We start from the raw sequence: 21,704 nt of genomic DNA on the forward strand, positions 1-21,704 counted from the left end.
AAAGAAGACTTACAAAAACATCAGTTTTTAAGGCCATAATAGTTATAGCATGGATTCTTTAACTAAATATGTAAAGAAATTTCAGTGAGGTCTAGGAATAAGGCTCTGTTGGGTCATTACTGGTGTAGGCCAGTGGTTTTCAACCTGAAGTCCGTGGATCCATGCAGGTCCACAGACTATGTGTAAGGGGTCTATGAAATGTTGTTGTTGCCACAGAACAGTGATTTTCAACTGTGGTCCACCAAACCCAGGGTGGTCCGGAGACTACGTCTAAGATTTCCAAAGGGGTCTACACCTCCCTTTCAAATTTTTTAGGGATCTGCAAATGAAAAAAGGTTGAAAACCCTGGTGTAGGCAAATGTCTTTCAAAATGCTTTCTTTTTTGTTCCTATGGTTTCAGAGGGTGAAATTCATTAAAGACTGGAGAACTGTACCATTTAAGCCCTGTGATATCTTCTTTCTGGGCAAGCAGGGGTGGCCATACAGTGGAGTCTTTGCATGGAAGTAGCAGAAGGCAGTGGCCACTATTCCAGCCTCCAGGATCTTTTTGTGCTTTAAGTGAGGAGAGTTGAATTTGAGGCAGAGAAAATAGAAGCAGGTGTAAAGTGAGCGAGTCTGTGCAAGGAACCGTGCCTTGAGAGCATGAGGCATCAGCTGTACTGTTGGAGGTGGATGCATCAGCAGAAGCCTCATCTAAAACTCCAATCCTGCAAATGTTTACCTTGAAGTAAATGAGTAGTCTCTGACTCAATGAATAAAGTTAAGCACATGCATAAGTCTGTTTAGGCCCTGATTCTTCAAATCACCAGTGCTTCTCGAATGTTAGAGTATTGCTTAAGATATGCATTTCTACAAAAACAGTTGGAATATTTCTCGAACACATTGAGTTTTATCTTGGGCATGTTCTGCATGGTGCCTGGATTATTATCATACATTAGAGAATTGTATATGTTCTTTCATGAAAAGGCACCACAAGTGGTGAATATGCTTGACTTCACAGCTTGCAGGAGCATAACTTTTTTTTATATCTACACTAGGGTGACCAGATGTCCCGATATTAGGGGCTTTGTCTTATATAAGCAACAACCCCCGCCTCCCCCCCCAAAAAAAGTGTCCTGATTTTTCACACTTGCTATCTGGTCACCCTAATCTACACATACACTTGTCTGAACTTTGGTACAGATTCTCTCCTCCTGTTCCAGCCATTTTGAGCTGTTGAAGTAGCACAAAGTGCTAGAAGTTGGCCCTAACTGGCCAATTGAAAAGTTCCTCCAGCCCATGCTCTGCAAATTCTCTAATTTATGGTCCCATAGTGATTATAGCCAGTGGTGTAAATTAGTGCAGCTCTAGTAGCTCTAATTTATCTCCATAGGCCTGAACGGGTAGCAGATGCACCATGAGAATCAGAGGCATAACCCCTGCCACTCTTTCTTCCCCCCATTCCTGTGCTAAGTAGATCTCTGTATAGGAGAGAATCAGGAGAGATCCTGTTTGCCTTCCTCAGCCTGGGTGAATAAACTGGAGTCTGCATTGATTATACAAACAGCATGCTTTGTGGTATTATTTATTTAGAAATCGTGAGTAACTACAGCTGTAGTGTTCTCATTTCTCCCAATTCTGATGGTTTAACAAAATGGGAAAACATTTGCATATTTTATTAAGGTACAAAAGACACCCCATTGTTACCTAAACACATTTAAAACATGTGAGGAAAACTCTGTATGCTCTAAATCAGATTAAAAAAACCTTTCCTTATAAGGAGTAGTGGCAATATTGTGTTTAGTATAACAAGAGTTCTTTACCCATTTAAAAAGAAAAGACATGCTGGTGCTGGCAAATTGAACCTAGCAACAAAGAGCTAAGCAGTTATTTAAAAAAACATTGTGTGATCCACATTAGTTGAGCTTGATTTTACTTTAAAGACATGTAGAAGAGCAAATAATATAAAACACAAAACTAGGTAATATCAAACATCCTAAAGTTGATATCATATACATCTGCATAAAAGTACACTTGATACTTTAATTTGTGGAACTAAGTTAAGTTGTTTTTTTTTTTAAAGGTACTCCTTGAAATTTAAAATTGTTGTACTCTACACACAAAAAGTGGAATAAAGGAAAAAAACATACATTTGGAATGATGTACAGATACTGGAAATGTATTCTCATTGGATTATGCATATCATCGTATGGCCTCTGATATTACTCTTGAACAAAAAGAATTAACAAGTGCCAATAGTGTGAGAGGAAAGGAAAGTTACTCAGTCTGAGTGCATTAATCACTTTTGAGAAGAAAGACATTTTCTGGATTTTTTTGTTTTTGTTTTTTGCAAAAAAGTTTTGAGGACATCAGCCTTCCTGACAGGCTCAAGATGAAAACTAGACTGTCAAGCACATTCTTTGGTAATTGCTTGGTATAAAGAAGTTTGTAATCCAAACTACTTTTTTTTTTTTGGCTACTCCAAAAATCTGTGGCAATTTCCAGCTAATCATCAGTTGAGATCTGTTTTGTAGTGGCCAGATAAAGTACAAGTACATTTTTAACTAAACTAGGTTTCCACACACAGATAAAAGTTAATGGATGTACAATAACCTATAGTTCCTAGCAGCACTTATATGAACTATGAATCTTTATTAAAATGACAAGCACAACTGCAAGGTTTCTGGTTCTTTAAATTTTCAGTTTGTTTCTGAAGCAGACATATGTACCTGTACCAGGGTAACAGACACCTCAAGAGAAAGTAGATAAGTTAGAATCACTTGGTTAAAGGTGAGGAAAGAAATATCAGCTCATACAAACTCATGGAGGTCTAGGATTGGTGGAATTAGTAATACACTAATAGCAAATTGGAAGAGATAAATGTGTGTAAAGGTCAGACAGTGAAACTATTTTAAAGAGGAGAAAAGACTAAGATTGTTTCATTTTATTACAACGTGCAAACTGCAATGCTGGTTATAGTGTAATCTTCCCTCATAGTTAACTTATGTGAAGAATGACTTTACTGTGGGAGGGTTCAATTGTATTAAGACCAAAAGAATCTTTGTGTGTGTTTGATGAAAGATTTCTGGGCATAGAGATAAATGTAGATCTCAGGGAGCCACCGCAGCTATAGTATTGGTTGATGAGAGTGATGGTGCAAATGAATGAGCTCAATAAATAGGGTATTTATAAATGCAGGTTATAATCGTAGGTTAGTATGATACTTTCACATTAAAAATAGGCTGGGCAACAACCGACTTACTTAAACTAAATCCAATCACCATAGCAACTTAAAGTGCCTGCTGTTTCCACTTAATGCCCATAAATAAAACAAACAGGTATCAACTGATAATGCTGAAAAAACAACACCTTCCCCCCAATGATGTATCACACTAGGTGTTTTTAATAACTTGGTTTTCTGAGCTTTAGAGATATAGTCTTTATAATGTGATTTTTCAAATATCTTTTCCCTTGAGTATTGTTTCATTCTTCTTCTTCCTCCTCCTCTTCTTCTTTTCCCATTGTTTCCACAAGGAGTTCTGCGGTACAAGTTGCTTCCCCAAGGCTATTAACAGCTTTGCAGGTGTATTTGGCATCATCGTCCCCACAAACTTCAGAAATAGTCAAAGAACAGTTCCCATCCTCATCATAATCTATCTGGAAGTGACGAGACTCTTTAATAGATTGGTCATCTTTGTACCAGATTACCTCAGGGTCAGGGTAGCCTGTGACAGTGGGAAAGAACAGCAGCTGCAATAAGTCAAGACACTAAATGCTATTAACCTGTAAATGTTTTAGGCCCCAATCCCACATAGATTTATGCATATGCTTATATTTAAGCACACGAGTAGTTCTACTGAACTCTAATGAACATATATTAAAAGTAACAACTACTTTTTAATATCTACAGTTGTCTGCTGCCACTTCCCTACAAAAAACAAAAAATTGAAATTAACAGTGGAAGCATTCACTAATCTGACTAGTCACTATTTTCTAATGAAAGAAGAAAGCTTTTCACAGCAGCTCAGTCATCAACTAATAGGGGTCCCTAATGAGAGACTTGAGGCTCCCTATTAGGACATGAAGCATTCACAGTGCTTGCAGTCTTAACAATCCCCAACACGGAGATTTAAATACCAGAGGGATGAGATTGTGTGCTGTGCCTCTAGATTAGGGCAGCCTTCTCATGCTGCCTTATGGGCAGCAAAGCTGCTCAGAATCTCTGAAGTGCTAAGTGCTGTGGCCCCACATGTCCTCAGCATGTCCAACCTGTGCCTAGCATGCCCCTGTGCCAGGGCTTTTGAGGGGGTCTTTGAAAGACAGTATTGCAATACTCATGGCCAGGGGAATTCTCCACACATTAGATCCAGGACTTTTGGAACCCTTTTACATTGCTCAGGCCCTTTTATCCAACACAAAGGGATCACAGTGGGGTTGAAGATCTCACCCCAGTAACAGAACCCAGGCCAATCTGAGATTAATCAGATTGACTAAGTGGGGGCCTGGAAAAAGTAGTCATGTTGATACAAATCTCTATAGGGGACAGAAGGAAAGGAATCGGAAGCATATATCTGCCCTCATGTGTCTTTTTTGACCCCGCTTTCCACACTATTCTCACCCCCGTTCTGCAGGGCACTTCCCTCTCCAGCTTGAGGAGAGCTCTCTACTCCTTTCCTGGGGAGAGGAAACTCCTCATTTGCTTCTTCCCTATCTCTTCTCTTGTCTCTCTGAGAAAGAGACCAGCAATTTGGTGGGGAAGAAGAAGATAGAGAAGAACTCTCCTCTCCTGTTACACATCTAAGGCCCCCATCACACCCTCCTGATTATCCATCCCAATGTGAGTGTCTGAGACTGCTGAAAGCAAACAGTTCCAGCACAACTGTACTGCATAAGCAGCTCCCTATTGTAAACAGGAGAGCACAGTCTCTCAGACTATTCTCTTACCTGCTGCATCAGCAAAGTGCTAAGTAAAGACCCAATAATGGCTCCCTGTTTAAACAAATCAGTAAATGGCAGGAGTGCCAGGAACCCAGTACTGATCCATTGTGAGTTTGGAGCCCTACCACAGGACACTAATCTATTCCATCCATCCATTGCCCGCTTCATTGCAGTATCTGAGCACTTACCAACATTAATTAATTTACCCTTACAATCCCTCTATGAGGTAGGGATCTTAGCCATGGAGAAAGATTAAGTGACTTGCCCATGGGAGCTCTGTAGAAGCTGGTTTCTTTTTCATGGCAAGCATGGGAGATCACCAAGTGGCTCAAAATATATTCTATTATTGCAACATGTTCCATGCTGTAAGTGTGCACATAATGGCAAAGCTGAAGGGAACTAAAGCAAAAAAGCATGATGGAGCAATACAGAGAAATGACAGGGGAGGGGAGAAAGCAAAATGATGACACAGACATTAATTTAAAGTACCTTCAATTTTGCAGTCAAATCTAGCAGCACTTCCTTCCACAACTTCTATGTCCAGGATTGTTTTAGTAAAATATGGCTTTACATGGGGTTTTTCCTCTGCCAGTGCTTCAAGGAAAGCCCTGGCAGCATCATCTAGAGGAAGTAAAGGAGGCTTAGTTATTTTGAAATTCCCTAGGAATGAGGTTGGGGTTTTTTAAATAACCAAACAATTGCAGAAAGCAGCTTTTTTTTCATTACGCTTAATGCAATAAAATTAATGGAATAGTGAGAGTATGTCACCCTTTTGCGTAGTCTTTAACAGTCAAAGATTCAGACTATCAAACAGAATGAGTTATGTACACATGGCAAAGTGCAACATAATGTAATTTAGTTATTTTCCTTATATTTGTCTATGACCATTAGGCTGGGCATTTCCTGGCAATTAGGCTGACTTAGAAACTCAAAGTTCATATGTAAGCACCCAAAAAAATGGCCTGATTTTCTGAGGGGTTGCACACCTGCCATCCCCATTAACTTACATGGCAGCTGCTGCATGCTGCATCCCTGAAAATCAGGTCATTTATTAAGGTCTCTAAATACAGATTTGGGTGCCTACCTTTAGGCACATGTATTTGAAAATTTTGGCCCTTGTCTGAGAAGCCCTGGCAGCATTGTGCATGGAGATATACAAAATACTGCCTGCATTCCACTCCTAGACACAGCTAGTGCTGTTATTTGTATGAGAACTAAATACACCCCTTGCAAAATATTATATCGTGAACCCACACACATTATGTATATAAAAAACACTCTCCAAAGCTGATTTAAGTAGAGCTGACAAATGTGCCTTTATTACTTGGCATTACAGCAAGCACTTTCTGCCTCCGAGAATGTGCAGTGAACCATTCTGAGCAATAGATCAATCCTGATCGGCGCGCGTGCATACACACACACACACACAGAGGCTTAATGATGCAACTTTGTTAGTCTCCAATAGTCTTTAGGATTTTGTTTGGTTTTATATGACAGATGCAGTTTAAAAGGTTTTCTATCATTAAACTCTTTGTTCAGACTTGGTAGAGGACATTGTATAGATAAAATTATTACTACCTTTTACAATTCAGTGCAGTTCCTTACCATCCAGGTCTACTTTATCTTTATTTATAGGACTGGTAGGTGAGCTTGTAGAGGCCTTCCTTCCACTCAGACCAGAAATCATTGCCATGGAGGATAGTCTCCCTATGGCTCGGACAGCATGACCTGTTTTCTGAAACATAACACAGAGGCTTCTCATGAGTTTAACCTATGGGTACACATCTTTTCTGTAGCAGGAAGACTGTGGACAAATTACTTAGGGCCTGATCCAAAGCCTATGGGGGTCAATGGACAGACTCTTTATTAAGTCATTCTATTGTTCTAGATGAGAGAGAGAGGCCAGAGCTGCCAAGTTCAGGTGCAGATATAAACTTTCACAGAGGATTCAGACACAAGGTTCATCACTGTTCTTAACAGAGGATGAAATGCATCCCTTTGCAGTGGGTCAGCACAAAGCCTATGAACCAGAGAATGCCTCATATTAAAACCTACATAGGGCTTAGATAGCAGATAAGCCTTTGTGCTGGCCCACTCTACGGGGCTGAACTTCACCCACAATGAGTAACCAGCTAGTGTGAAATGAATGAGCAAGTGCCATCTGCATGTTAGAAGAATTTAACTTGGCAAGCCTCTGAAATGACATGATATTAGCTAATGCAAAATGCTAAAAAATGTTGATATGATAGACTCTATAGTATAGATACTAAGTGTAATCTCCTTTGTAAGGTTTGTATAGGCACCTGTCAAAATTTATAAATAGGGATGTATATGGTGTAGAAGGTACATGATGAACATATATTGCTCAGTATTTTGTAAGCTGGTCAAAAGATTTGATCCATGCCACTGGATCTGCTACTCCATCCATGAGAACAGCCCAGACGGAGCTCCTACAGTGGCTCCAGCATCAAGGAAACAGAAGATGCGGGGACAAAACGTTTAAATAAAAATTAATTAAGCCATCTGATGGGGGATTCATGAATGTCTGAGAAGAACAATAAAAGATCTCGGTGCCCAGAGAGGATGGGAGTCTCTGGATTAGGAAAACAAATCCCGCTAAAAGTGTCTTTCTGGTCAGCTCCATTAGGGACCCGATTATCCCTGGCCCTACTGTGAATGTGGAGAGGGGTGCAAGGTTCCATGCATAAGAAGCTTTCTCCTCCAAGGACCCTCATACGCAGGGACAGGGAAAATCCCTACTTAGAATCAAAACCTTGTAGTAGCCTTGTGATAGCACTTGTGACATTTATGCACCCACACCTCTGCTACTGCCCCTGCTATTACATTAGCAATAAAAAACATAGCTGCTCTATTGCAACTGTGCACTGGCTGCAACTGAATTTTCATTAGCAGCAGAAGCCTCTGTAATGATACATCTCAGAATTACAGAAGCTAGAAATGGAAGAGACCTATTAGGGCATCTAGCCCACTTCCTTGCCCTCTTTATTACCTGCCATTTTCTTCTGGCCATATATTTCTTCATCCTATCTTTGGAAAGTTTTTTGGCTTCCATGTTTTTGGTGTCTTTTTGCAGCCAAGGATGCTGAAGACATTGAGTACAATCTAAGCGGCTCCTGTTTTTATGTAAAGAGACTAAGTCAGTGTTGCCAATACACAGGATAGAACCTATTTGCTTTTATGTTATTGTTTCCCCTTTTCTTTTTTAAGCAGTAGATCTCTGCATACTTTAATAAACTAGCCTTAATGGTACAGCTGCTTACTAGCTGTGGTTACTTACTATCTGTTACATTCACTGTCTATGCCAAGTTTAACGGATTTTGAAGGCTTTTTGTGGGGAAGGCTACACATTGTAAAAATATTAATAAAATATTGTCAAAAAAGAGCCATACATTATAGCCACAGCATAATCATCTCTGTTACAATGCCTACAAAACCCTGCTTGCTGATCATGGCTTAGCAGGTGATGAATAGTGACAGTTCCTCTTCTTTTTTTTACTCTCTTACTAACTTTCCTATTCCTACCATGCCTCACCTTAATTATCCCACCCATTAAATAAAATTTAACAAACACATATGTCTAACAAAGCTGTGACAGTTCACCTCTGTATTCACTTGCTTATAAGTTATAGGTATATAACACTTTGTTTTGTATCACTTAGATTGTCAGGCCTCCAAGACAGGAACTGTCTCTTCCCTAGGTATATTCAGTGTTCACAACAATGCGGCTTTAATCTTGACTGAAGCCTTTGGGCACTACTATAATATAAATTTTTGCTACTATTAATAAAAAGGGTGGTGGACCACGGCTTTTGTGAAACTGAACTTTATGAGAGTCATAAGAAATGTATTGTCATGTCAAAGCCATCCACTCAGGGGCATCAGATTTAAAAACAGGGCTTGAGAAAATTAAAACAAAATCCTATTGCAATCCACTCAGATCAAGAAGCAGCATTTCATGCTGGGATCTTTAACTCCCATGTACTACATCACTATATTAATGATGATGACCACTCAAACCACATAGTACAATTCCATGGGATGTATTTGGCATATGTATCCATCCCTGAGGGAAAGGAAGTGAAAAGAATGAGCAGACACTAAAGTGCTCCATTCCAATATGTGCAGTGTCAAGTGAATGATGGCTGTGGTGACCAACAAAAAGACACAAAAGTGCTGGAGCATTCAGAGCTCCTTATTCATTGCTCCCCAAGGTGTTTGAGTATCCCCCCCCCCCTTTTTTTTTTTTTTTTTTTTTTTTACAGAGCGTGGGAGCAAGAGGTGTACAAATTCAGTTAAATATGGAAGTGCAAAGTATGTCAAATTCAACAGCTTTACTTCATATCCTTCTTTAGCAGATTGCTAATAAAGTCCTTGGCATCACCAGAGATTTCATCAAAAGCTTCATCATCAAAGTCCCAGGTTGCTGAGGTAACATTGGCTAAAGTTTCATTGTCATTGTCTCCCATGAAAGGAGAAAGTCCACTGACCCTGGGGATAAAAAACAACAACAATCCACAAAACAATGTCAGTCTTTAAATGAGCACAGATAACAGTCAACATACTTGTGACAGCTCTTTGCTCTCTGAAAATATGTATCAGTAGAAGTCACATGTCAACTTAAAATAATATACTTGAAAGTTGATATACAGGCAAAGTAAATGGGAAGAGGACTATAATTTAAATTCCCAAAGCTAAAAGAAAGATTCTCCTCTTTCTTATACCTCCCCCATTTTTGGGAGGTGGGGAGAGACAACAGCATTTAGGTAAAGATGAAGTGGAGAGTTAGAGATACCATAATAATTTGCTACATAGAAAGATCAGTTCTCCTCAGATGATGACTACGCAAAGATACTGTAATTCAGCAGATCTGCTTCTTGTGTATAGTCAAAGTCATATTTGCCAACTTTAGTGACAGAAATAAGACTTTAGTGCTTTTCACTCCTCATGCTCGGGCAAGGCCAACATAGCTAGAAGCGAGAACTGGATCCTGTCCCTTCTCAGGCATTAACAAAGTTCTTTTCTAAACATTGATTACAGGCCAGTTATAATGGTGCAACCTCACTCTAGGCAATGGAGTTGCACAAATGTATCTGCAGACATAATTTGGCTTTCAGGTCTGTTATTTCTGATCACGGTGCATGAGAACGAAATAACATAGCTAGTTTCTGATATGTGAGGTTGAGTTTGCAGGGCTGGCAATTAGAAGAAATATCTTTGTACTGAGCAAATTTGATCTGTTGTCACTGAGGGAGAGACACACACAAACATGGGACCTCCATCTCATCATGCCATTTTTACAGAATATCTTTTCAGAGTAGAGCAACACTTTAAATGACACTATAACCTAATAGCTATGTAAGTGATGACAACTCAATATTCAGGTTTCAGAGTAGCAGCCGTGTTAGTCTGTATTCGCAAAAAGAAAAGGAGTACTTGTGGCACCTTAGAGACTAACAAATTTATTTGAGCATAAGCTTTCGTGAGCTACAGCTCACTTCATCGGATGCCTTCAGTGGAAAATACAGTGGGGAGATTTATATACATAGAGAACATGAAACAATGGGTGTTATTATTGCATCTAGAAATCAGCTGTGGAAAGGTCAAAGAAGGCCTATAATGATTCATTACTATAATCATATAGCAACATCAAGAACAGAAATGGGCCCAAGCTGCAAAGTTCTGATACTGATCTGAACTCTTCCAAAGTTCAGGAACATTCATATCCGTGGATTCAAGTTCGGCCCTTTTCAGAAATAAGCCACAGAGGTCAGATATGGATCGGGCTCCAGTCTTTTCCAGAGTTTGGGGTTGTTCAAATCCTAGTTTTGGCTCATTACTAATAAGAGGAAGCACTGGGATTCAAACATTTTTCCAAAACCTCTGTTTTGCACATGGTAAACTAAAGGGGCAGCTCTGTTAATCCAGCCACTAGGGGGAAGGAAGGAACTGTCCAGAACAGGGGCGGGCAAACTTTTTGGCCTGAGGGCCGCATGGGGTTTCGGAAATCGTATGGAGGGCCGGTTAGGGGAGGGGGTTGTGGCCTGGCCCCCACCTCCTATCTTCCCCGCCTGGGACTCCTGCCCCATCCAACCCCCACCTGTTCCCTGATGGCCCCTGGAACTCCTGCCCCTGACTGCCCCCTGCCGCCCTATCCAACCCCCCTCTCCTTCCTGACAGCCTCCCCGGGATCACTGCCCCCATTCAACCCCTTGTTCCTGCCCCGACCCCTATCCACACCCCACTCTCTGACCACCACCCCAAACTCCCCTGCCCTCTGTCCAACCCTGCCTGTTCCGTGCCCCCTTACCATGCTGCCTGGAGCACCCGTGACTGGCGGCGCTGGAGCCGGGCCACGCCCCCGCTGCTACCACATAGCACAGAGCACCAGGTCAGGCCAGGCTCTGCAGCTGCGCTGCCCCAGGAGCTCACAGCCCCGCCGCCCAGAGCATTGTGCCGGCGGTGAGGTGAGGCTGCGGGGGAAGGGGAACAACAGGGGAGGGGCTGGGGGGCTAGCCTCCCGGGGCAGGCGCTCAGGGCCGGAGCAAGAGGGTCCCGTGGGCCACATGTGGCCCGCGCGCCATAATTTGCCCACCTCTGGTCTAGAATGTTGGTTTTCAAATTGTGGGGCAGACATGATTATCAAGGAGATGCAAGGACCTGACTAGTTGTTAATTTTTTCTTGTTTCTTCATGGTATCCAGTGTATGCTGGTCCAATTCCCTGGAGAGCTCAACCCTGTCCCCTTGTGCCCTAAGGCAGGGTGGGTGGGGGGAGGTTGGTCCCAGAATCCCTGCTCTCTCCCCCCACCCCCATCCTAGTTATTATTACCCAGCATGCTCAGCACTGAGCCACCATCCTATTGCTCGCCAGCTATCATGGGAACTGCACAGCCTTGCGAGAACTCCCTCCTTTTCTATCACTCTCACTCCCCCCATGACTGCACTGGAAATCAACATGGCAGGGACCCTGTGCATGGGCCTGGCCCCACAGCAAAGGCCTCACACGCCTGGAAGGGGTAGAACCAATGAACACAAGTTGCCATTCTACGTAGCTGGGATTCAAACGGGATGTATGTGAGCCTCCTCCCTCCCCGGCTGCTCATGTGGGGATTTTCTCCTTTCCTCTGGGGTCCAAACTGGGCACCATCTGGGTACCCCTTGTGCCAAAGGGGCACATATGGGATAAGGAATCTCCAGGGGGAGGTGCAGCAAAAAACATTTGGGAACTTCTGGTCTAGAATAGTCCATAGAAAGACAGGATACAGGAGTATAGGTCAGTGCATCGCCAGCTGCCTAACTGTGCCCAATGGAGTCTCTTCATTCTGGGAACCAAGTAAACATATATCATCATTACCACCGTACCTTAGTGCTTACCCTGATGACTGACATTCACAAAAATGAAAGCAGACAAGGCTGTTATTATTGCGTAAGAGGATATAAATACTGTTGTCATAATCCACTGAATGCTTTGGTGTCCCTTCAAGTGTCGGGAAGTGGGCATGAACCTTAGAGCTCCTATGCCACTGTCAGACAGTAGTAACCTTTGGTTACTACCAGCGAGGGCTAGATTCAAGCTAGTGAACAAGGGATGAAGTTTCTGTCCCACTAATGTATCAAAGTTGCTCAGACTCCCATGACATTTGCTTTGTTGCCCTCCACTAGGTATGATTTATCATGGTATGGAAATTCTGTTTTTTTTTAAAGCACACAATTCAATTAAAAACATTCTTAAGAATGTAGGCAGTGTTGGTGTAGCTGTGACAGTCCCTGGGTATTAGAGAGACCAGGTGAGTGAAGTAATATCTTTTATTGGACTAACTTCTGTTGGTAAGAGAGCTGAGCTTTCGAAAGCTTGTCTCTCTCACCAACAGAAGTTGGTCCAAATAAAGATATTACATCACCCTCCTTGTCATACTTAAGAATGTTATTTCAAGACAGGTTGTCTTCCATTTAGTTTAAATAAAAAGAAAAGTAACATGGCTGTTACTCTGAAACCTTAGTTTAAATAGTTGCTAACTAACTGCTGTTTAAAACAATTACCACTAGAGGGCAACTCTGTCCAGGCTATTATTTTTCAGTATGCTTGGACTCAATGTCATTAAGAAAAGGAGTACTTGTGGCACCTTAGAGACGAACAAATTTATTTGAGCATAAGTTTTCGTAAGCTACAGCTCACTTCATCAGATGCATGCAGTGGAAAATACAAGTGGGGAGATTTATATACACAGAGAACATGAAACAATGGGTGTTACCATACACACTGTAACAAGAGCGATCAGGTAAGGTGAGCTATTACCAGCAGGAGAGAGATGGGGGACCTTTTGTAGTGATAATCAAGGTGGGCCATTTCCAGCAGTTAACAAGAACGTCTGAGGAACAGTTGGGGGGGGGATAGTTTTACTTTGTGTAATGACACATCCACTCCCAGTTTTTATTGTTTTATTGTTTAAGTTAATTGTATCCAGTTTGCAAATGAATTCCAATTCAGCAGTCTCTCATTGGAGTCTGTTTTTGAAGTTTTTTTGTTGAAGAATTGCCACTTTTAGGTCTATAATCGAGTGACCAAAGAGTCTGAAGTGTTCTCCAACTGGTTTTTGAACGTTATAATTCTTGACGTCTGATTTGTGTCCATTTATTCTTTTACGTAGAGACTATCCAGTTTGGCCAATGTACATGGCAGAGGGGCATTGCTGGCACATGATGGCATATATCACATTGGTAGATGTGCAGGCTGCACCATCTGGGTACCTCTTGTGCCAAAGGGGCACATATGGTATAATGATAATGGGATAATGTGCAGGCTGCACATCTACCAATGTGATATATGCCATCATATGCCAATATCTGATGTACCCCACCTAAAATTCTGACCTAGAGAGAACCATAGTACTACACAGATTCAACTCTGTAAGGTGCTCTCAGGCCCAGATCCCAGAAAGCACCTAAGTACATACATAATTTTAAGCAATGGGACTACTTTTGTTCTTAAAATTAAACATGCGCTCAAGTGCATCCTATGAAGTGAGCTGTAGCTTACGAAAGCTTATGCTCAAATAAATTGGTTAGTCTCTAAGGTGCCACAAGTACTCCTTTCTTTTTGCGAATACAGACTAACACGGCTGCTACTCTGAAACCTGTCAAGTGCTTTGTTGACTCAGGGTCGCAATGCTCCACATCTAGGGTGAAACAGCCACCTTTGTTGGCTCTTTCTGACCATTTCAACCTCCTTTTTATGAGGTTAGACTCCAATAATATCACCGCTCCTGAACAAAACAAAATTAGGTGGAACTCACTGGGTTTTAAAACCACTCTGGATTAAAACATGTGAAGTCATCTCTAAATATGTTGTTGACAGAAAGCACTTGAAGAATGAAAGATCAGGCCCAGTGGCACTGTGCTGAAAGACCCACTATCCTTCAAGAATTGCTTCGGTCCATACATTCTAAAGATACTAGACTTTCACAGAATTATTAACAGCCCCCACAAAAAGAGTTGTGTTACTCCCCTTTGTCACTAACAACTCCATCCAAAATTTGGTACAAAGCCTGCTCCCAAGGGTTGTGTGGTTATAAGTAAACAGGAAAATATCCACTCTTTGTAGCCCCATTCCCTCACACAAAGGTACCACTAAATATTTTACTGCCTCTGGAAGTTGCCTGTAACAGAGTCTAGTATCTCATATAGACATTTGGAAAACTAGCTAGGTACAGTATGTGAGGCGGAGGCATGAACGCCAGAGGGGAAGAAGTAAATCAAAATGCGCAGATGTATTTGCTCCTTATTTGAGAAATGTTTTATTCTCTTAATTTACACCATGTAAGGTACACTCAGATGCTACACTGAAGGGCATCTTTATAAGTGTGTACAATACTATAAGTCACATGTATGAACGTGTAATAAGACCTATGAAAACTGCAAAATTAATGTGTGAAAAAGTGACAATGTAAAATGACATCTTACTTCACAATATCTGTTCTGTCTTTTACACGTATTTGTTTACTAACTAAGACAAGTTTTCACTCCTCGTAGCACTGCAGAGTCAGTATGGCCGCTGGTAGAGTGAAATGGATTCTATTCTGCCTTCATGCTTCATCAGCAAATATCATTAGATAAGTTACTGATGCAGAATCTCTGGCCCTGTTTAAGCAAAGTACTCAAGGATGTGCTTAAGTCCATTCCTGCTCAACAAAGCATTTCAGCATGTGCCTAAGTCTCATCAAAGTCACTGTTATTAAGAGGCCATGTAAGAGGCAGAAAGAACTCATCTTGTTTCAGGAGGAGTCTGTGATTCCAAATCTGGAGCCACACTATCATTTTTACAGAGTCTCTTTTCTGACTATAACTGCACCGTAAGTGAAACTAGCTCCCAACCAGCACTTTATTCAGCAGATCAATACAATTGCTGCAGGGGTCATAATTTCACACAAATTAAGTGTTCTTGAACGATTTAGTCTTGAAAAAATACTTGTGTGGTCATTGCAGGGGGAATCCCACTCTCCATCAATACTTGATTGCAAATGTGACCTTTGTACAATCTCCACAAATAATAGTACACAGATTATTTCAGGGAGAGATAGACACAGGCAGGCCCATTTCAGTGAGATTAGGACGTTTTGCTACCATGCAAAAGACTGGATTTTTCATGCCTGGTTTATCAGTTCCAATACTAGTAGGGGCTGGGAGAGCTGTAGAGGTAATGTCTTGTGGGGATATAGCAACTTCACTGTTCTGCAGCAACTTCTCAGGCCTAACTAAGGGTAATGGTGAGAGAAGCAATATCATTGTCCTGCAGAGTGCTTGGAAGCTCAGGGTCATACCAATGGAAGTCGGGAGAGAAAAGAGTAAGTTTTTAGAAAAAATGGAGTGGGTGACATACAGGAATGTTTGGTAAGCTCTAAAATGCATTCACTGTACTTAGTAAATTACATGTAGCAGCCCACTGTACATTAAGCAACCAAAACTCTCTCCTCTATTCTGTGCTTTCCAAATACTATTTCAAAATACTGTTGTTTAAAACTCAATCAAGTTTTCCTACTGCTGGACCTTCCATGCTGTTGAGAATTTACGCGGCCATAATAACTATTCCTTTACTCCTGAGTTAAAGTGCGAGTCAGTTGATTTGCCTTGGCAATACTTGTAAGGAAGGCCATATCTTTGTATGTATTCAGAAAACAAAACAAAGAAAAACCGGCAGCTAATGGATGCAGTACCCACAACCTCTTATCTTTAAAACAGAACTTCTTGACTTGGGGACTCAATTGTTCCTTTCTTAATAGCCATTTAAAGTAATAAATGCCTAGCAATTGGTTTGATGGGTTATGGAAACAATTTCCTTTTAGGAATGCTGAAGCTAAGTGATAAAAATGAACTGCGTGTGCCCAGGAAAATTAATTTTGTGTGTAAGCCATGATCTTACTATTAGACAAATATCAGGCTGTTTACTGAAAACATTTTTCCAGCTACTTAACGAGGCATCTTTCTGGCATCCTAAGTACAATTTGTTTTAAAAGTCTTTCGCAATTTCCATTTTTAAGTAAAGGACTGAGATATTTTACTCTCTTGACAATGCTCAGTATTTATGTACCTGTTCTTGTAAGATCCTGAGTGCCTATATTTATAGACGTTAAGACCAGAAGGAACCATTAGATCATCTAGCCTGAGCTCCTGCACAACACATGCCATAGAATTTCATCCAGTAATTCCTGCAGTAAGACCATGACTAATCAAAGGAAACTGAGCATGCTCAACACCTCACACAGTCACTCACTGAGCATTGCCTCCCATGCTCAGCATCTCCCATGATTAGACTTCAAGGATGCTGAGTTCCACTTTACAACCCTTTCAACCTACTGCCAATGACAAATGAGCAAAACTGACTAACTGTTAGAAGGAATCAAACACACTGGTTCTAGTAGCCTTACCAGGTAGTTAAAGTAAGTACACTTAGGTGAACATGATCATAACTAAGGCTGCGAGTTTGTCACGGAGATCACGGATTCCATGACTTTCCGTGACCTCCGTGATTTCTGTGGCTGGTGCGCCTGGCTCAGGGGCAACTCAGGCAGCCCCTGCGCCAGTCGCACCGGCCGCTGCTGGGGCAGTCTTGGGTCACCGCACCCTCCCCACCCCCGGCAGCAGCAGCAGAGTTTGGGTGTGGGAGGGGACAGGGCGTTGGTGCACGGGATGGGGTGAGGCAGGCTCCGGGTGGCACTTACCTGGGGGGCTCTCCGGAAGTGGTGACATCCCCCTCGCTCAGCTCCTAGGCAGAGGCATGGTCAGGCAGCTCTGTGCGCTGCCTCCGCCTGCAGGCAGCGCCGCAGTTCCCAGCCAATGGGAGCTGCGAAGCCAGTGCTCAGGGTGGAGACAGCTCGCAGAGCTGCCTGGCCATGCCTCTGCCTAGGAGCAAGGGGAATGTTGCCACTTCCAGGGAACCCCCAGGTAAGTGCTGCCTAGAGCCCACCTCACCCTGTCCTGTGCTCCAACCCCCTTCCCCCTCTCACACCAAACTCTGCTGCTGCAGGGGCAGGGGAAGGCGTGGAGCCAGATAGGGAGCCTGCCAGCCCCGCCAACTCCCCCCAGCACCAGCAGGAGGCCCGGGCCGTGCACCGCCGCCCATGTCCCCAGCACCCCTGGGGGGGGTCCCGGGCCACATGCCACCACTTTCCCGCAGCACCCATGGCACCACCGGGCAGCCCCCACAAGTTTTAGTCAAGAATATATCGTAAAAGTCATGGACAGGTCACGGGCCAGGAATTTTTCTTTACTACCCGTGACCTATCCGTGACTTTTTCTAAAAATACCTGTGGCTAAAACATAGCCTTAATCATAACATCACAGGAGATCAGATGGTAATTTAGCTCTTGTAGCTGCAATATGAAATCAGTTGATGCTCTCAGTTCATTTCCTAGTGAACATACCCTGACATTACAAAACAACCTCCATCACAGTTGGCACTAACTGGCTCCAGTGTTGGAAATCTCAGGAAAGACAATAAGAATGGAATGGACCATGGAGACCTGGGGTTGGTTTCTTCAGAACAGGTTAAAGGCACAAGTGTCAGGCAAGTGAGAAAACACAACTAATTCTCCTTCATTTTGAAAAACAGAATCACAACACTTGAGGATTCTTTACTGGTTGCATCTAAAGAACGTGCAGTGCACTTTCAGTTTCAGAATTAGCTATGCTTAAGTCTTTACTGTTGACCTGGGCCAGATTTAAACCAGTGACGTAAATGTATCCAGTTACCAGTGCCCTGAATCATTCCATACCAGTTCAAAAAGAGAACAATGGAGGAAGATCTTTCTACCAACCTAAGTGCCCTACAAGAAGGCAATGGAAGCAATGATCAATCAGGAATTGATAAAGGATGGAATCCGAGAGCCTAGTCTCATGAGATTATGAAAGTCAGGTGAGCACATGTACAGTGTTCTGTCAACTGCAGGACGATCCTGAAAAAAGGGGTCATGGTGAAATTCCATATGAAGTACTGGAAATCCAAACCAATCTATACCACAGTGGAAAGTTATGATTTCAGAGAGATCAGGTACTTTTAAAGGATATAGCACAAATGGGACTAATAAAGCGAGTTGAATTACTGAAAGTAAGTGGAGAAGTGAATCAGCAACAGTAAAATCCGTGCCTGATTTATCCAGATGTCTGGGTACCAGAAAGACAAGTGGTATTCCATCTCGTAATAATGTGTATACACAACTGACTTAACCTGAATTTTTGTATTGAAATAAAAATAGAATTTAAAAAGAGTTTTATGTTACTGAATGTTAGCAATACAGCTGTCCAAAAGGGTTCATCAGAAAAGAGCCAAGAATAGTAAAAATAAACAAAAATTCTGTAGCGCCTGCAAAACTAAATGGCATATAGACAGCTGGAAAGAATTCATTAGGGTTATGCGCCAATTAGACAAAAGTTATTATAAATGCAAAGAGAAACCCTGAAAATAGACATAAATGGAGATGATTCACACAACCTGTAGTTTTTGTGGCATGTTACTTCAAAGTCAATATACATCAACTAAAGATGATGGGACAAGATAGTGAAGTAGAACAGGACAGTAAGTGAGATCAAACAAAAAGAAAAGGAGTACTTGTGGCACCTTAGAGACGAACAAATTTATTTGAGCATAAGCTTTCGTGAGCTACAGCTCACTTCATCGGATGCATGCAGTGGAAACTACCGTGGGGAGATTTTCTATACACAGAGAACATGAAACAATGGGTGTTACCATACACACTGTAACAAGAGTGATCAGGTAAGGTGAGCTATTACCAGCAGGAGAGCGGGGGAGGGGGGGAACCTTTTGTAGTGATAATCAAGGTGGGCCATTTCTAGCACTTTACAAGAACAATAGGAGAGGAAATAAACAAGGGGAAATAGTTTTACTTTGTGTAATGACACATCCACTCCCAGTCTTTATTCAAGCCTAAGTTAATTGTATCCAGTTTGCAAATTAATTCCAGTTCATCAGTCTCTCGTTGGAGTCTGTTTTTGAAGTTTTTTTGTTGAAGAATTGCCACTTTTAGGTCTGTAATCGAGTGACCAAAGAGATTGAAGTGTTCTCCAACTGGTTTTTCACTTCAATCTCTTTGGTCACTCGATTACAGATCTAAAAGTGGCAATTCTTCAACAAAAAAAACTTCAAAAACAGACTCCAACGAGAGACTGATGAATTGGAATTAATTTGCAGACTGGATACAATTAACTTAGGCTTGAATAAAGACTGGGAGTGGATGTGTCATTACACAAAGTAAAACTATTTCCCCATGTTTATTTCCCTCCCCCCCCACTGTTCCTCAGATGTTCTTGTCAACTGCTGGAAATGGCCCACCTTGATTATCACTACAAAAGGTTCCCTCTCTCCCCCCACCGCTCTGCTCCTGGTAATAGCTCACCTTACCTGATCGTTCTTGTTACAGTGTGTATGGTAACACCCATTGTTTCATGTTCTCTGTGTATATAAAATCTCCCTGCTGTATTTTCCACTGCATGCATCCGATGAAGTGAGCTGTAGCTCACGAAAGCTTATGCTCAAATAAATTTGTTAGTCTCTAAGGTGCCATAAGTACTCTCTTTCTTTCTGCAGATACAGACTAACATGGCTGCTACTCTGAAACCTGAGATCAAACAGGAAGACAAACAATAAGATATGGATACAATGGAGGAAATGTAAAGAACAAAAAACAATTATGCAGTGAACGTAGTGAATGATTTATTTGGGATGATTAAGAAGGACTGAACATGAATAGCATGGAAAAATAAAAACTAACTGGAGGCCTGTGCTATATAAGTGCCAAGCACAATCAGTGTTACATGGCAGCTGTTCACACCAAGGAAGGAGAGAAATTGTGTTGGGGGTATTAATACAGAATATGCAACAAGAATGGTAGGAAATTAAGGAAAAATATAGGCGATGAATGTCCAGAAAAACTTCCCAACAGCAAGATCTATCAGACAATGGAATAATTTTATTAATTTATTTCTATTGTAGTACTACCTAAGAGCTTCAGTCATAGAAGAGGCCCCCCTTGTGCTAGGCGCTGTACAAATACAGAAGAAAGAGACAGTCTCTGCCCCCAAAGAGTTTACAATCTAAATGTAAGACAAGAAACAAATAGGCAGGCGGAAGAATACAAGGAAGCAAGGAGATAGTATTGGTCAACATGAAAGGCAGTCGCTTCAGCATCCCAGCAGCCAAGTAAATGGTAGAAACCCCTTTGCTTGAGACATTTAAAAGTGAAGTCAATATCACATTGGAAATCAGACTGTGACAGAGCATCCTTGGTGTTGGTGCTGGATTGGATGGAAGAAATAAGGAGTTCTCCCCCTTTGTGCGCCCCATGAAAAAAGCTGGGCTGGTCAGAGTCCTTGTGTTCTGGAGAGCACAAGAACTGCTTCATCCATATCGTCAAGGCCACAGATTGGCCCAAAAAGCATGGGGAGGAAGCAGAACTGTGGTATGATCGCCCACATCTCTGCACGTGCTCCTGGAATTAAGTATGCTGTGGGGAAGCTGGGTGCACCATTCCCAATGACAGTGCAGCTTCTGCACTTCAGCTGACATACCCAGAAACTACAAGAGGGATTGTGCCAAAGGCTTTTGAGGTAGTGAGGCTCTGCATTGCAACCTTGAGGTTGTATATCACCAATTTATTCTACTGCAGAGAAAAGTCCTGCACTGGCAGAGAGAGATTAACTGATTATTATTACATACTCTTGGCTGAGTTCCAACTGCACCCAGCTCTATACAAGACATTAAGGAAGACTCAGTCCCTTCCTTAAGGAGTTTATAATCTAAACAGATAACATTGGGCACAATAGCAAAACCACAGTGGGAAACTGTGCTCCTTGTCTTTCTTTTGGTTGGGTGTGTTTTGTAATGGGGCTGTGACAGTACATTGCTGACATGGTTAGCATTAGTGGGCCTTGAAGAAGAATTGGTCTTGAAGGAAGTGAAGAGAGGGTGGGAGTCTGGCACACTGGAATGGGCACGGGAATTCCAGGTGAGGACCCAGTGTGTCCTTTCCCACTCTAACTTCTCTGATTTTATACTTCCAATATGGTGAAAATACATCTGCCACTGGCTGCTGCATCAAACTGCTTGTGACTCTAGTTATGTAACAGTGAGGCAAAGATCTTCCCTGTGTCTGTGGAGCATCAAGACAATTTTTTCCCTAAAGTTTAAAGGAGTTTAGGGCAGACATGTGTGATAAATCCTATGAAATATTTCAGGAAATTAACCAAGTTGCCAGATCAT

General features: G+C 42.0%; 1 protein-coding gene across 7 annotated transcripts in view; it reads right to left on the minus strand.

Annotated features, from left to right (window-relative positions):
- Window positions 1–1,538: 1,538 nt before the first annotated feature.
- Window positions 1,539–21,704, minus strand: part of MYLK (myosin light chain kinase) — a 324,584-nt gene continuing 304,418 nt past the window's right edge. For 6 of the 7 annotated variants that reach the window (XM_037913164.2, XM_043524849.1, XM_043524848.1 and 3 more), the window contains 5 exons: window positions 9,274–9,426; window positions 7,928–8,051; window positions 6,523–6,652; window positions 5,407–5,538; window positions 1,539–3,704 (listed from right to left, as the gene is read on the minus strand). In XM_037913164.2, the coding sequence (XP_037769092.1) occupies window positions 3,463–3,704; window positions 5,407–5,538; window positions 6,523–6,652; window positions 7,928–8,051; window positions 9,274–9,426 (781 nt within the window). In that variant the 3' untranslated portion in view covers window positions 1,539–3,462. Of the gene's footprint in view, window positions 3,705–5,404; window positions 5,539–6,495; window positions 6,653–7,927; window positions 8,052–9,273; window positions 9,427–21,704 lie in introns of those variants that run through there. The other variant, XM_037913166.2, reaches the window with a different exon arrangement.

The sequence above is a fragment of the Chelonia mydas genome, chromosome 11 (genome assembly GCF_015237465.2).
Source record: "Chelonia mydas isolate rCheMyd1 chromosome 11, rCheMyd1.pri.v2, whole genome shotgun sequence".
Taxonomy (NCBI): Eukaryota; Metazoa; Chordata; order Testudines; family Cheloniidae; genus Chelonia; species Chelonia mydas.